Source organism: Protopterus annectens, chromosome 5.part0 (genome assembly GCF_019279795.1).
Source record: "Protopterus annectens isolate FY-2018-M chromosome 5.part0, PAN1.0, whole genome shotgun sequence".
NCBI lineage: Eukaryota > Metazoa > Chordata > Ceratodontiformes > Protopteridae > Protopterus > Protopterus annectens.
In genome coordinates this window covers 960,030,554-960,047,467 of record NC_056735.1, presented here as the reverse complement: position 1 = coordinate 960,047,467, position 16,914 = coordinate 960,030,554, and the positions used below count along the sequence as shown (strand labels likewise).

Sequence of the window (16,914 nt, the reverse complement as noted above, 5' to 3'; positions counted from 1 at the left end):
CATATCCACCTGACATTTGCTCAGCTTAATGGTCAACCCTGCCCTCTGTAGTCTGCCCAGCACCTTCTTGACATGCTGAAGGTGCTCTGGCCAGGAATGGCTGTAGATGGCAATATCATCTAGGTAAGCAAGGGAAAACCCTCCTGCTCCTGCTAGGATATGATCTACCAGCCTCTGGAAAGTTGCTGGGGCATTCTTCATCCCAAGGGGCATCTTTGTGAACTCATTCAAGCCAAAAGGAGTCACAAAGTCTGATTTTTCTCTAGCATTGGGAGTCAAGGGCACCTGCCAGTAACTCTTGGTAAGATCAATGGTTGTAAGATACTTAGCCCCACCCAGCTGCTCTAGGGCCTCATTTGTCCTAGGCAAGGGGTAAGCATCTGACTCTGTGTGACTATTTAATTTCCTGTAGTCCACACAGAACCTGCTGCTGCCATTCTTCTTTGGCATTAGCACCACTGGGGAGGCCCAGGGACTGTTGGACTCTTGAATCACCCCTAGTTCAAACATCTCCTGTACCTCCTCCCTCAGAGTCTGTTTGACTCTCTCAGGCACTCTATAAGGGGCCTTCCTAATAGGCCTTTGGGGTCCTGTATCCACCTGGTGCTGCCCCAGGTGGGTGCACCCTGGTTTCCCAGTGAACATGTCCCCAAATTCCTGCAACACTGCTCAGATTTCTCGGACCTGGGTAGGAGATAGCTGCTGGGATATTGCAACCCCTTCCACTGAGGTGTCAGCCCGAGCCTCACTGAGGCGATCAGTCCCCAGATCTCCCTCAGACTCCTCCTACAATCCACTGCAAATGCTCAGCAGAAAGACCTCCCTATCATAGTAAGGTTTCATCATGTTAACATGGTACAATTTGTGCCGCTGCCTTCTGCCTAGCAGTTCCACCATGTAGTTAACATCACTTACCTTTCTTACCACCTTGTAGGGTTCCTCCCAAGCTGCTTTCAGCTTGTTGTGTCTGACAGGAATGAGAAGCACCATCAGTGTTGGGTCTTTATATGTTGCCCCACAGCATACTCTTTAGCTCGAGCATTCCTGTCATATCACACCTTTTTCTGTTGTTGGGCCTCTGTCAGGTTCTCCTGGGCCGAGCACATGAGTTCCCTGAGCCTTGTCCTGAGGTTTAGGATGTACACCACACTCCTTGTGAGACTCGCACTCACCTTCCCACTCATCTCAAATTAAATCTAGAGGTCCCCTCACCCTATGCCCATACAGAAACCCAAAGGGTGAAAAAACTGTGGTGCCTGGGGAACTTCTCTCTAAGCAAACAACAGATGGGGCAAATATTTGTCCCACTCCCTCTTAAACTGATCTGCAAATGTCCACAGCATGGACTTGATTGTAGAGTTTAACCTCTCAACAAGGCCATTAGTCTGGGGATGGTAGGGGGTGGTCTTCATGTTCTTCACCCCACAGGACTTCCACAGACATGCCATCAGGTCTGACATGAAATTAGCACCTCTGTCAGTCAGTATTTCTTTTGGGAAACCTACCCTGCTGAAAATCTCTAACAGAGAATGTATAGGTTCATAGGTGGGTACTAGGCTATCTGCCCAAAGGCATTTATAAGTCTAGCCAGAATGTGTTGGCTTTCGCAACCCCCCTTAGATTAGTTCCTTGTGCCTCTGTCCAGCAAAGCCACTGAAGTGATCCCTGGGGTAAACCTTCTGTTTCCCATCCACTCATCAAGGTTTCTTTTGAAGAGTGTTAGCGAGGAGCTCTGCCTAATGTAGATTGGAATCTTGTTCCAAAGCATGGAAAGTCTCTGGAACAGGGATTTATCTGTCCAGCATGTCCTATTTATTGCTGTGATGAGGTTTAGATCCCTAGAGCGTGTGGCTCTAGGGGATAAGGTTTTCTTTAGGTGGAGCATGTCCATCAATTCTGGGTTGGACATGGCCTTGTACGTCAGGCAGAGATCACCTCTGAATAGGCGGTATGCAACCGAGTACAGCTGGAGTTTCTTCAGTTGAGTTGCATAGGGCATCTGTTTGAGGCCAGTGATCCTCTTGGTGAGGTACATCTGTGGTCTTTCCAGCTGTTGCAGATGTCTTGTAAGGTACATCCAAAATGGGGTGTTGTACTCTATGATGGGTCTGATGAGTGATGAGTAGAGGGCCACAATGACCTCTTTTGATCTGGATGCGATCTCTTTTGTGATTAGGTGGGCCATGCAGAAGGATTTTCTAACCACTTTGGCAATGTGATTATCAAAGGTGATATTACTATCTACTTGGGTCCCCAGATCCCTTATTATGTCTTCCGTATTTAGGGGACTACCACCTATGTAGTAGTTTGTGGGTACTTTGTTTTTTCCAAAGGGACTTTTTGCACTTTTTGGCATTTAGCTTGAGGCCATGATTTTCACACCAGGTATCCGTCTCAGTGAGACCCTTTTTGAGGATGTCTGTGTCAGCCGGAGAGTCAATTATAGCCCCTAGTTTGCAGTCATCTGTGAACTTGGTCAGCCATAGTCCTCCTGTGCGTGCCTGTACCTCTGAGAAGTATATGCCGAACAGGAGGGGGTCCTAGGACTGCACCCTGGAGAATGACACTTGTAACCGGTTTAGAGTCGGACATAGCTCTCGCAACTCTCACCATGTGGGTTCTGTCCATGAGCCAATTTGCAACCCATCTTGTAACATAGGGGTTTATGTTCAGGCTGGTGAGCTTGTGCATAATACCAGTATGGGGAATGGTGTCAAAGGCCTTTGTGATGTCTAAGTAGGCTGTGTGCATCACCTTTCCCTCATCTATAGCCTTGGTAACTGTCTCAAAGAAGTCCACCAGGTTTAGGAGTCATGATCTGCCCTTAACACAGCTGAACTGGGTAGGGTCCAGCGTTCGGAGGTCCCCAATGTCTCTATTAATGAGTTCCATGATGATGCGCTCCATAGCCTTGCAGACCAAGCTAGTCAGGCTTATAGGCTGATAGCTCCTGGGGACTGTTATGGCTCCACCTTTGTGGAGCGGAATAACCGTTGCTGTGTGCCACTCTATGGGTACGTAGCCTGTGGAGAGGCTGAGTTTGAACAGTGTGTTTAGGTGAGGGGTTAGTTCATCTTTGAGCTCATGTAGGATGCAGCCTAAGACACCGTCCGGTCCCATTGATGCTGTGCTTTTGGCTTTGAAGAGGGCTATTTTAACCTGAGTGTTTGTGATTTCAGGGACTCTACATTCTTCTGGTATGGTTATGGGCCCTTTTGGGAGTGAGAGGGGGTGAAGTTTGTGCTGAACCTGTCTGCTAGAATGTTGGCGATATCGGTCGGTTCAGTGTATTTTGTGCCATTCTGCACTAACTCCGAGCAGATCTGAGCATTGCCACTTAGATTCTTGACATAGCTAAAGAATGCCTTGTAGTTATCTTTGGAGTCCCTGGCAATTTTTCTTTCGAAGCTCGCCTTAGATGATTTTATGAGGGATCGTAGTTTCTTGCTGATACCGATCAGGGATGTCTTCCCTTCTTGGGATTTTACTCTTTTCTGTACTAGTTTCCTCCTTCTATTATATAGCTTGTTTATGGCAGGAGTCCACCAGACTGGTTGTCTTTTCTTGGTGGAGTGAGTCTTGGTTTTGCTTGGGATAGCATGATCCATGTATTCTTGTAGGTGCCAGTAGAATGCATTAGTAAAGGATTTTGCAGCTTGGACAATGTTATCCTTTAGCATGGGGGCTTTGAAACTTTCCACCTTGGTCTTAAGTAATGTGCAGTTTGCTTTTGAAGAGTTTTTCATGGTGGTTTCCTTGTCCGGGTTGGGGCGGAATGTGGATATCCAAAGTGATTTGTTTATGGTCAGATCTAACCAGCGAGAGGTTGACCTCCGGTGTGGAACACTGGTCGCCCATGTTGGTGATGACCAGGTCTAATATGTTGTCACCTCTGGTGGGAGTGTTGACCAGTTGAACCAGGGTGTTTGAGTTTATAAATTCTAGGAAATGTTGGGCAAGGGACTTGAGTAGTTCTCCCAGTTAATGTTTGGGTAACTGAAATCACCCAATATTAGGGTGTTTGGTAGGACCTTTATGTTTCCCAGTGTTTCCAGAAACACAGAATGGGGGTCCTGGGACATGGTGGGTGATCTGTAGCAAGCTACAATTTGAATTGCAGTTTTGCCCATTGTTAGTTGCACATGGATGATCTCTGAAGTATCGTGCTGTGCCACTAACCTGGAGGTGTGGGTATCCTTAATGAATATGGATATGCCCCCACCTTTTGTATTTCGGTTCGGGTTCTGTGGCCGAAAAGTATGGTATGAGTTGTAGCTTGGTAGTGCTGGGGTGCTCTCTGGAGCCTTAAACCAGGTTTCTGTTACTGCACATATATCAATTTTCTCCATACTGAGGAGTGCCTCGAGTGCGTGCATTTTGAGGTTTAGACTTCTGGCATTGAGTAGCATTACCCTCAGTTTTTTGTTACTTGTGCTATTTACGGCAGTGAGTTTTTCTTTTGAGCCTTGCCTAAAAAAGCCACAATGGGGGTGGCAAGAGCCTTGGCCAGTATTCGAAAGCCTAAGGGTGACAGGTGCAAGCCATCAATAGTGAAGCAGCGTGGCTTGTCGAGCATGTCATCCCAGGCGGACAGACACTGGATCCCCTTTGAATGACACCAGACACTTAGCCAATTGTTGAAATCGATAATTTTTTTCTTTATACCATGGTATCATTCTTCGTGAGGGCAGGATGCTACTCAGGGTCAGGGTCATACCAGCCTGGGCTATGTGATCAGAGAGCTCTTCCATGTCTCTTTTCATGTAGTCCAGGGAGGTACGGCTCAGGTCATTCACACCAACATGGACAATGACAGAGTCATATTTGTACTTGTTCTGGAGTGACCTGAGTGCTTGTGTTATGTGGTGGATCCTGGCACCTGACAGGCAGCTAACAGTAACCTTCTCCTTATTCAGCCTAGTGAGTGGGATGTCAGTATGCCTGACTGTAGAGTCACCTATTACTAGTATGTTGGGTATGTTATTTTGCCTTAAGGGCTGTGATTGCATGGCACACTGGTTTTGTGAAGTATGTGTTTCATGGTTTGTGTTGGGGGTGGAAGTTGCTTGGATGTTTGCTTTGGAGGTCTCTGTTGCTTTTGCAGATTTTTATTTAGTGCCTCCGAGTATGTTTTCATGTATTTATGTGTGTTTTTTGCCGGTGCTGGTTTAATGGGTCTATGTGAGACTGGTGGTGTGATGCAAGTATTTCCCTTCTCCTCTTGACTGTCTGATCCAGTCTTGGGTTGAGAGAGCTTAGCCTCCAGTTTGACTGTATAATTGCATCTCTCGCATGTATTAGTGTTTGGTGGTAGGAGGAGAGGGTTGTCTGTGTACATGAGGCAGTTGTAACTTTGCCTCAAAATGCCCAGATTCACCAGTTGGACTGGAGAGTACACCTGAAACTGCCCTTTGGACATGCCTGGATAGGTACAGTGAACTGTTGTACTGGATGGCTGGTAAGGTCGAATTGAGAGCCTTGTCCTTCTGCACACTACAGGAGGGTCTAGTGCTAGGGTTTATAAGTGCTTGCTATGAGTTTTGAGCAAGTGCCAGGCTGAGAAATGAATGGCGTGAGTGCTTAAGTTGAATGTTTGTCTAGTTCCAAGGGAAAAATTGAAGAGGAGACTTTGTGGAGCCAGGAATAGTTATACCCTAACTAACCGGCACTGCCCGGCGCGCAAAACCAGGCAAATGCGGTATTTATAGCAGAGAAATGAAAGAGATAGAAATTAGCCCAAAATGGCCAATAAACTACTAATTTCTGGACTGAAACCACTCCTCCAGGGACAGATAGGCTGCTCAAAGCTCCCCTCTCTCACAGGTGAACAGAGAAACTTCCTTCTATCCAAGTAAGGTATGGGTATTTGCCACCTTCTCTGCCTCAATGGAGGACAAAGCCTCTGCCTCAGGGTATTGTGTAGCATAATCCACTACCACTAGGATATACTTTTTCCCTGTGGAACTTGGGGTACTCAGAGGACCCACAATATCCATAGCTACCCTCTGAAATGGCTCCTCAATGACAGGCAAAGGCATCAAAGGAGCTCTCACCTTTCTCCTGCCTTGCCTACCTTTTAGCACTGCTCACAGGTCCTGCAGTACCCTGACACATCTCTGGAAATTCCAGGCCAATAGAAGTTCTGCATAATATGCCTCTTTGTACGTTTTATGCCCATATGACCTGCAAAGGGAATATCATGGGCTATGGCTAGAAGTGCCAGATGGTAGGCTTTAGGCACTGCCAACTGCTGTACTCTCTCACCTTCTAGCCCTCCCACAGGGGTCCACTCTCTGTATAGTAACCCTTTGTCCCAGTATACAGATTTCTCCTTTCCTTGAGAATCAGGTGCCTCTCTAGCTACCTGCCTCAGGCCTTGCAATGTAGGGTCTGAGAGCTGAGCATGTCTCACCTCTCTCCTGGAAACCCTTCCCAGCTCCCCTTCCACAGGAAGTCTGGCATTCTCTGACAGTGGTGCCTCACTGTCAGCCTGGGTACTACTACTCACCTCTACCTTTGCAGTCACTTTGTCCAAGGGACCATCAGTACCCCTAATCAGCTGTGGCTCACCTTCAGTCTTACTGGTGCAGGGTAGCTCCCTCCCTGAAATAACCACCTCACCAGTCCTGGCTGCAAGTATGCAGTCTGTCTGGGTCTTCCCCAGGCTACCAGATTTACCTGCTTGTCTCCAAGCCTGACTGCATGTAACTGCACAAGCACAGGGTACTGCACTATCAAAATCATTCCCTATCAGGACATCTGCAGGTATATCCTCAAACACACCTACTTGCTGGCTTCCTTTTCCACCCTCCCAGTCCAGGTGAACCCTAGCCAAAGGTATTTGGAATGGGATCCCTCCTAAAGCCCTGACTGGAGTAGACTGTCCAGGCAAGTAGTGCTCCTCTGTGACCATTGCAGGCTTTACAATGGTTATATCAGAGGCTGTGTCTCTCTTGGCAATGGCTTCTTTGCCATTCACTACAATAGGATATAACCTCTGGTGGTAGTTTGGTACCCTTGTTGTCCCAAGACAACCTACTATTGGCATTTTGTCTTTCCCACTTACTGGCTCCCTCACCTTTTTGTTCCCCACCTTACCTCCCTGGACACCTGTATGCCACATGGCCCCACTGGTTGTGTTCAAAACATTTAACCCTAGTTCCTAGATGTGTACCTGGACTAGTGGCTTCCCCTCCTACTGGCATATTCTGTTGGGGCAGACTGGGCTGCCCATCATGGGTTCCTTTAGACCCATGAGCAGTACTAGGGGTTAATTTCCTGTGCAGGGCTGCCCTGCTTGCCAGGTATAGGTCTCCCATCTTCCCCAACTCATCTGAAGTAGCACATTGTCTATCAGTTAACCAGATCCTCATGTCCTCAGGCAAAGTGCTAAGGGCTTGTTCCCTCACCAAAAGGTCTGCCAGCCCTTCAAAAATGGTGACCTGACATCCATTCACCCACCTATGGAAATAAGTGCTCAGTTCAGCAACATATTCACAGACACTTTCATCTGCCTTGCATTTATGCTCACAAAACTTTTTCTTATACGTTTCAGGTGTTAGCTTAAACAATTCTAACAAGTGATTTTTAACAGCAGTTTAATCAAACATGCAATGTCAGACATTTTTGACAAAATAGTTACAGCTTTATCATGGAGTAAGGGGGTCAGGTACCATACCCAGAGCCTTTGGTCAACACTAAACTGTTTGCATACCATCTCAAACATATGAATGAAACTATCAAAATTATCCCCTCTTTAAACTGTGGAAGGAATTCACTGACCTTTTGTGCTTCTGGGGTCCAGTTACTCCCTTCCCCATTACCTCCATGACTCTGGCTAAGAGTCAGCATTTCTCTGTAATGCTTCCTCTGCCGCTTTTTTTCCTTGGCTTCTATCTCCAGATGCCTGGCCTCCAACTCAAGCCACTTTAGCTCCAGATGGATTTTTGAGTCCTCTGCAGAAAGGTTGAGCTGTCCATTCTTCGAGGGTATTGTATCTCCACTGCCAGTCTGATTGTCCTCCTGGTTGCTGTTTTCTGATGCAGCTGTAACCAAGGCTGAAATCAGGTCTGCCTTAGTCAGGTTTCTATGCACCAGTCCCCTAGTCTGGCACATCTCAGCCAGCTGGCTCCTTGTCAGCTTTCCATACTCCTCTGTTGACATGCTGCCTGCTCACCCTGACTAACTAAGCTAACAAAAGAAATAAAACAATTGTGATCTGAACTCTGAGTATTCACTGTGTGGCTGATTTAGAGTACAAAACACCTTCAAAGCTCACTGTACACAAGCTACAGGAATTCACTCTACCCACACCACTACAAGCCATTTAGTATTTTCCACCAATTAATATGTGTTGTGGATATCCCACCACTGCCAAACAATTAATATGTGATGCCCGTGCCCTGGCCCAGCAATCAAGGAGCCTCAATCCTCATCACTAACACTAGTGAGGGGTGTCTCATATAGGAGGAAAGGATAAAAAATACACACAGTAAAGTGCAATTTCCCTTAAGAGCACACAGAGATCACAGTCAGTCCGGGGCTGGTCGCTCCCTTGCTCTTCTGGTCCCCAATAAGACTTCCCACTAGGCTGAGATCTGGACTCTATAGCTGTGTAGTGGGGAGTCTTATTGGGGACCTAGAGAGCAAGGGAGCAACCAACCCCAGACTGACTGTGATCTCTGTGTGCTCTTAAGGGAAATTGCACTTTACTGTGTGTATTTGTTATCCTTTCCTCCTATATGAGACGCCCCTCACTGTTCCTTTCTGTTCTGATCTCTGTGTGCTCTTAAGGGAAATTGCACTTTACTGTGTGTATTTGTTATCCTTTCCTCCTATATGAGACGCCCCTCACTGGTGTTAGTGGTGAGGATTGAGGCTCCTTGATTGCTGGGCCAGGGCATGGGCGTCACAATAATAATCAGTAAATCCTTAACTATATAAATCTAAAAACAATGAATGAACTTTGGAAAAATGTAACATTAAAAACCTAGGAACAATTATATAGCAGCTTACATGAGACAACATATTCAAAATACATGCATTGTACTTATTGGTATCCATTATTGCAACTCCATTCCCTCTGTCAGCTCTTATAATTCCCAGTTGCATATTATTCCTAAAATCGTGCAGTGCATCAATTTCAGATTTATAAGTTTTCTTAAAAGATTTACTATGTGTAAGTTCCTTAAAACCATTTTCATAAGCATCCTGAAAAATGCTTAAGTGCTATGTAGTGTAGGGTATAAGTAATTATCTTGTTCATTGAACTAAAATCCCCTTTGTTGAACCCATGAACGTCATTTAATAACAACTGGAGGTTCAGTTTTATAAAATATAAAATGAAAATCCTTTGTTCAGTAGACTAATATGCTGTTCAGGCAACTTTGCAGAACTGAAATTAAATATTGGGCAACTTAATTCCTTCTTCATCATCCCTTACTTCTTGTTCTGGTCCTGCTTTTGCCCTTCACAGGCGAATAAGTCTGCTGATTTGCATGATGCAGTTCCTAATGAAAAGAAACTCCAGTAACACCAAACAAAATGGCTGCAGCACTGTTATTATTATTCTTAGAACTACTTGCAGTCCTTTTTGAACATCTAGACAAGGATGGAGGTTTGGTGAAATTATTATATTAAAAAGAAGCATTCACAGCTGAACTGGTAGAATCAGAGCCAGTACCACTATTAACCCTGGAATCCTGACTTTCTGTTGACACTGATAATTGTATGTCACTGGATAAGCTGAGTTATTCCTATAGGTCTCAGCATTCCTGTTTAACTTTTTCTGCTTCCATGCTACAATAGTAGCATCATGTCTTTCAGTTCTGTCTGTAATACCATAATAAACTGATGACTAATGATCAAAGTACTGATTATTTCTCACACTGCTATTAAGATCCCTAATTTGGTTGCAAAGAAGTTCTATCTTAGATGAATTATAGGCAACCAAATGTCAACAAAGTCAGATGAGTGTTACTGAATAAATCAACTAAAATGCTATAAATGTCATTATCCTTAATGATGCCATTTGGAAGTTTAATAACCCCAGACCCTTAGAACTTGTTTAATACTGATACGTGTTCTAAATAAAAATACTCATATTCCAGGCTTTTCAACTTGAACAGTTTGGATTCTAAGTCATAGATATTTGATTTACATGCTGCTTCATTAGCACCCCAAGTACTGGTGCTGTGAGGCTCACTAAACTTATACATATAATGAAGACATGGATTTGCAGTACCTGTAATAAATTGTTCAACTGAACCCAATCTTGAAACACTAAAAGGTTGGTCAGCTAGCAAGTTTCTATACAAAATATCAATAATACTGGCTGCCAAATCTTTGTTTGTTGCATAATTAGATTATTTGGGAAGCCCATGGATGAGTTTTCCAAGTTTTTGTCAATAAATCATTAGATGGCTGACTACAAAGTCTTCATGTGCAGAATGTACTGATAATTCAAGGTTGGCATCACTGCCAGAAACACCATTACACAGACTGGCAGCAGATGACATGTCCATAGAAACATAGAAATGCTGAATACTAAATATATTTTGGTAGATACCCAAGATAGTACGTCCTCTGCTTTGCTGATGTTATTGCCAAGGAGAATACATAAGGCTATGATGCATATGGTCTTATAAGAATTTAGCTTCAGTTAGGCAATAAGAAGCTCTGCATTATTGAATGAGGGATGCATTTTCTGATAAAGGGATATGTTAAGATGTTTTGCGTATTTAATAGCTACCTCACCTACTTTTTTTAATATACAGTCTTCCCGAAGGACGATACATCCTGATGGGAAGATTTCATTGTCTTTGACTTTGAGTTTTAACCACATTTCTGTGATAGCAAGGGTATCAAGTTTGTACTGAGATATGAAAGCATGCAGTTCAGTTTCTTTGTTACAGATGCATTTAAGGTTAATGCTTATAACTTCTAGGCTTGTCTTACTTGATTTGCAGGAGTGAGGTGTTACATTATTAATGATTGTGTGGACCATTATGGGAAAGGCAGTTGTGGTTGGACCTGGTTTAGGGTGAATGGTGACTGTGTAGAGATAGTTGGAATATACAGTAACACATGGTTTTAAATGTGTTCTTTGTGACTAGTTTATGGGTTGATTTAGTTACTCTTGTATATGTTTGTTTGAAAAGATGGAAGTGAGATTGATTGTGGGCTATATGAAATTAAATATGGGAGCAATTGCCATTGAAAGCAATTGACCAAACATTGGGCATAAGACTGTTTTTGAGAGGTGTATGATAGTTGGCTATGTGTGCTAGAAAAAGAGGGAAGTGAATTGTAGTACTTTGAATTGCATGCTAATTATTATGTGAGTGTTCAGTTAGTGAAAATATAAACAGGATAGTGATAAAGGAATGGGTAGGGTTTGACTGATTTATGGGTTATCTGAAGTGTGGGGGGGGGTTGCCTAGTTACAATATAGAAGGAATCCAGCTGAACGAAAGAAGAAAGGAAGGAAGTGGTTAGCATGTGTGTGAAGGAGGGTCACAAGTATAGACTGTAAGCTGTTTCATGACTGGTGGTAATGTGGTGGGTGGAGATTAGCTTAGGGTATCTGTAGATGATGTGGCGTGGGTGGGATTTGAAGGTAGGGTAGGCATATGGAGTGGACAAAACCAGTCAAATGCAGTTACTCCCCTCCACAGATGGTTTTCCACCAAAAATAACCAACGAGGTAGAATGTTTAGGGATACAAAAGACAAGGTTTTTGAACTCTAGCTACTTGAGGTGAGTCACATTGTTTAGTTTGATTGTTATGGGTTTTATTTGCCCTCTCCATGGAAATGTTGCACTGCTAAAGTAAAATATGCTAAAGTGTTAATTTAGCTTAAACCTAAGCAGTATAATGCCTGTGGGTGCGAGTGGGAGAGCATTCCAGCAGATTCAGCACTACATTGCAGAATACACTGATACAGAAGTTTAATCTGATTGTTGGAACATGCCTTGCATTGTTTTCAGCTGGAGGTATATCTCCTTTTGTGTTTATATAACTGGAGTAAAATTCAGCTGTAGAATTTCCCTTGACAGTAAGATTGTCTTTCTTTTGCAGCAGGAATCATCAAGAATATTAATTGCTCAGTACACTGGGAGAGATACAGATTAAAATAGTTAGATTTGTTTAGTGGTTGAACTGGGTAAAGTATTACTCTTCTGTGCTCTGCTGCATTAAGTAGTGTTTGGCCAACGCTCTGCTGCATTAAGTAGTGTTTGGCCAACGCTCTGCTGCATTAAGTAGCGTTTGGCCAATGCTCTGCTGCATTAAGTAGTGTTTGGCCAACGCTCTGCTGCATTAAGTAGTGTTTGGCCAACGCTCTGCTGCATTAAGTAGTGTTTGGCCAATGCTCTGCTGCATTAAGTAGTGTTTGGCCAACGCTCTGCTGCATTAAGTAGTGTTTGGCCAAAGCTCTGCTGCATTAAGTAGTGTTTGGCCAACGCTCTGCTGCATTAAGTAGTGTTTGGCCAACATAAGCAGTGCACTATATTTCAAAACTGTGCATTTGTACTTTATAGCCTTTAAACTGGAAAACAAAAACAGCTAATAGGAGAAATGTCTTGGTATGCAAGTTTGGAATTACTACGATGAAGACTGCCAGAGTTCAGAAGGACAGATGGAAAAAAGTAGCTAACAAGAGATATGTGTTAGTATTCACACTTGGGAATAGTAAAATGGAGGTTTTCAGATTTCAGGACAGGCAGAATGCCTATCTCAGTTAATTCCCACTCTCTGCTCCACATCATGCTGTCTGTAAATGTGACATTTAAGAATTTTAGAATAAGCTTGAATTTTAACAGATATGAAAATACTACATAATAACCCAACTCTTTTCCCAAGCAGAACTGTCTCAGATTATTAACAACTGACTGGAGTGGCCAGCCACTGTGCTGTGCATAAAGCATACTAGCAGGTACTACAACTGAACCCTAGAGGAGAAGCCAGCAGAAACATGGTAAAATATATGCTAGAGATTAGCAGCAGAAAAGACAGCACTTGACCAGATAGCAACACACTACAAACTTGGTGTAACTGTGCCATTTGTAGAGCAAAAAATCAGGTACTGTAACTGAACCCTAGAGCAAAGCCAATAGAAACGTGCTAATACATTTGCTAGACATTTACTACAAAATTACATCACTTATCCAGATTGTAATACAGTAGAAGCTTATTTGTAACCGTTTCTAGTACAAGGTTGAACCAGAATGCAATAATATGTAGGTTCTGTTAAGAAATTAAAAAAACCCCTCTATATTCCATGCTATTCTTAAAATGCTTTAAAACATTATCTTACCATGACCAACATCATGAAAGTAATGTTCACTGAAAATCAGGTTTCTACTGACTTTGCAGTAATTCAGGTCTACTTTGGGCAACCTTGTACTTGCCTGGAAAAAAAAAATTATTTAATCTTCATTGTCTGAGGACTGCAGCTCTCTAATGCTTGAAATCATTTTTCTTTTTTTCTTTTGGGCATTCCCTGCTTCATTGTACAGCATTCCTTACCTGTGCCCCTTTCAGTTCACGTCTACCGGCTCTCATATTTCCCACAAACTTACTCATAAGTAGCTGGGAGAAATCACAGAACCTAAGGGGGTCATGGGGATCTCATCTCTCACCATCATCTAGGGGGTGTTCAAGTTTTGGGCCTACCCCATTACTCCCCCTTCCTTATTGCAGTCCAGTGCTTTCATTTGAGGGGCATACATGCAATGGGAGCATGTGGCATATTACTTCACTGCCACAGCAGCTCAGCCATGCTCACCACACATGCTCCCTCTTTGGACCATGCTCCCCAGTGCAATTTTGACAGTCTTCACTAGGATCACTGCAGGGAACACCCATGTAACCATCCAGCCACACCCCTGAATGGATATACCCATTCTTTCATTGTCACCCCATCAGTCACCCGAGCTGCTAATTAAACCTGAGTCAGCTGGGCCACAGTCACAGCTTTATTCCTCTGTGCCTCCAGAGCAGCTTACTTGGAATTGGTCTTAACCTTGCTACTTTGTACGTAATGCACTTTAGTTGTTCTAGTATTGCCATATACCTTTTTAAATATTTTATTATAGCAATAGTTAATTTTACTTAATATAACAAATTCATAGCTGAAAATGGTTTCTTGGATCCAAACTGCTTACCTTAAACAAACAAACAAATACATAAATAAATAACATACAATAGGGAAAGCATTTCTTATAGTTCATAGTACTATTATACAAATGAAGACTGGCTCTGTGAAATGACTGTAGTTCTAGAAATGCAAGCTGTGCTATAAGGGTGCTTTAGTAATAAATGGATGTGGCAGACCCTATTCATTTTTACAGACAGCCTGCATTTACAACTCAGATTTTCTTTGCCCCTTCAATGAACAAATGCTTTCTGAAAAAGACTGTCACTCGTTTATCTGCCTGTACTCTGTAATGAAAGATTTGCAAATAAAAGTGAGCATTTCTGCATGAATTGTAGAACAATGCTGTTTTGATCTGTGATAACTGTCATGCTGTCAATGAAGAATTACTGACAAATGGCAGTGGAGCTTGTGGTGGTATAACGGATGGGTGTTACTTTATTGGCCCTCAGTGGACACTGGAGCTGTTACAACTGCAGCAGACTTCTGCTGTCATTCTGGCTCTTAGCCAGCTGGTGCTGTTGACTCCCTATTTCCTTACATGTATTTACAAGAGGGGACATGCTCACTGGTACACTGAAACTGCAAGACAGGAATTCTATGGACTAATCACTGGAATAAAGAGATATGCTAAACAGATGAAAGTAGAAACAGCTTCAAAACTGAAACTACTGGTAGTGGGTCATGGCTCTACTTCTGTCTCAGATGTAGTACTGTTTTAATATATTATATTCTTTATGATAGCTGATGCAGAAAGATGAGATGTGGCAGTTTGTGTGTGTGTGTGTGTGTGTGTGTGTGTGTGTGTGTGTGTGTGTGTGTGTGTGTGTGTGTGTGTGTGTGTGTGTGTGTGTGTGAGTAGTGAAAGGGAGAGAGGAAAACAAAGCAGATATGCACAATTCTGAATTTAGCTTTTAATAATATATATGATTAGAAACCAGAGGAATGTGTTCAAATTTTTCCTTTTGCCCCCAAGAAGTAGTAAAATCTCATTCTCTTTGTAAATTTGATAAGCGCACAAACATCTTGAACTGAGGACTCATACCAAATGTCATCTTAGAGCTCGTGTTAGCCAGGCTCAGCCCCCCATAGTACCACTTATGTTTTGACTTGAAATCTGGATAAGCTAGGAAATCTGTATGCCAGAATATTGTATATCATAAAGATTTCTTTATATAGAACTGATAGCTTCACAGACTTCATCAGCAGTAAGATGTCTGGGATATCTATGGGTACAGTATATTCTAATGACATTTTCAGCTTCTGAATACTTCCAGGAGCATTGTTACACACAGATACAGGACATTACACAAAGCTAACAGAATTAATTTTGAAATTCCACTCTATTTTGGGGTAAAAACGTAAAAGTAGCATTCAAAATGAATATGCGTATTCAGTATGAAGTCATTTGGTCCCTAGACAGACCTTTGTCTTCTGCTGTGCTGGTACATCTTTTAATTGTAAATACGGATCTGTGCTAACCAACCATATACACATATGTTAATGCTGTGCTTGGATCCCTCTACGGAATATTTGTTGCAGCCCAGCAGTCTACTTTTTACAGTGTGACTGATGCAACATGTGGCAGAAAACGGGAGTTACCTCGAATTGCCATGCTAGGTTCCTGATGTTCCAGTTCCATGTAGTGTAGCTGCTTCTTGGATGTGGGGCTGACTGGAATATTAACATACGTCCCTGCCTCACTGCGGGTTCTGTCCATCCCTGGTACTTCTGCCAAAAAGGAAACAAATAATGAAGTTTAGTATTCAAATCCTGACAAAAGTCACAGCACTCATTGTCTGTATGATAAAGCTGAGACGCATAATTCTTATTTTGTTACTCCTGTGTCCTACTTTGTTATTAATGATCAGAGAAGCGTTATACTGCTCACGTAGAATGAATTACTTGATGGAGTAGATCTGTGCCCTTTATTCAGAGAAACATAGAATTTGTTGAAGATAGACTGCTGAGACAATCTCTCTCTCTCTCTCTCTCTTCCTCTCCCTCTATCCCTCACCTACACAATTCCTTTCTCTAGGATTCATTTGCACTTGTTATGTGTATCTTTATAGGTTCATAGGTAAGTACTAGGTTAGCTGCTCTGGCAGGCCATTTTAAGTCAAGCCAGTATGCTCGAAATAACCTTTCCTATTTGGTTAAAGATTGGCCTTACCCATCCCATGGTTAATAATTACATATTACTCCTAATGACAATAACTGAGATCATTCCCCATCACCAAGTTTCTTCCCCTTTGCTTCTGTATGAATTTACCAATATTTGAATGAAGAAATGCATCATCAAATCTCACCATAATAGTCTGTTACATCTGAATTGTGTCCCACTCTTAAGATTCATGCCTTTCTTATGCAAAATGTTTAGATTTTGCCTGATTTCTTAGAAAGAGATAGGCATTTAATTTACTAGAGATCAATGCATGTTCACTGTCAAGAATGGGGCCCTTTTACTTACTGTCCTGTATGCTTTGCACTTACCAAATGACTCATTTACTGCTGTTGTATACATAATCTATATATATTAATGTACATATTTAAATGGATACAATTTTTAACCACATATATGGTACACACGATTTCTCCTGTGAGCACAACTCTGATTAAGTAGTAACACTTTGTTATTTCTGCAATAAACAAACAAATGTATGAATGACCAAAATGAAACAGACATCTGCCAATCCTTATTTGAAAAAAGGAAACAAATACTAATAAAGAATGGATTTTATCATAGCTTGTAAACCAA

At 42.6% G+C, this 16,914-nt stretch overlaps 1 protein-coding gene across 1 annotated transcript in view; it reads right to left on the bottom strand.

Annotated features, from left to right (window-relative positions):
• Positions 1-16,914, bottom strand: part of DOK7 (docking protein 7) — a 949,191-nt gene that overhangs the window by 13,035 nt on the left and 919,242 nt on the right. The window contains exon 10 of the mRNA XM_044072729.1: positions 15,759-15,887. Coding sequence (XP_043928664.1) covers positions 15,759-15,887 — 129 coding nt within the window. The remainder of the gene's footprint in view (positions 1-15,758; positions 15,888-16,914) is intronic.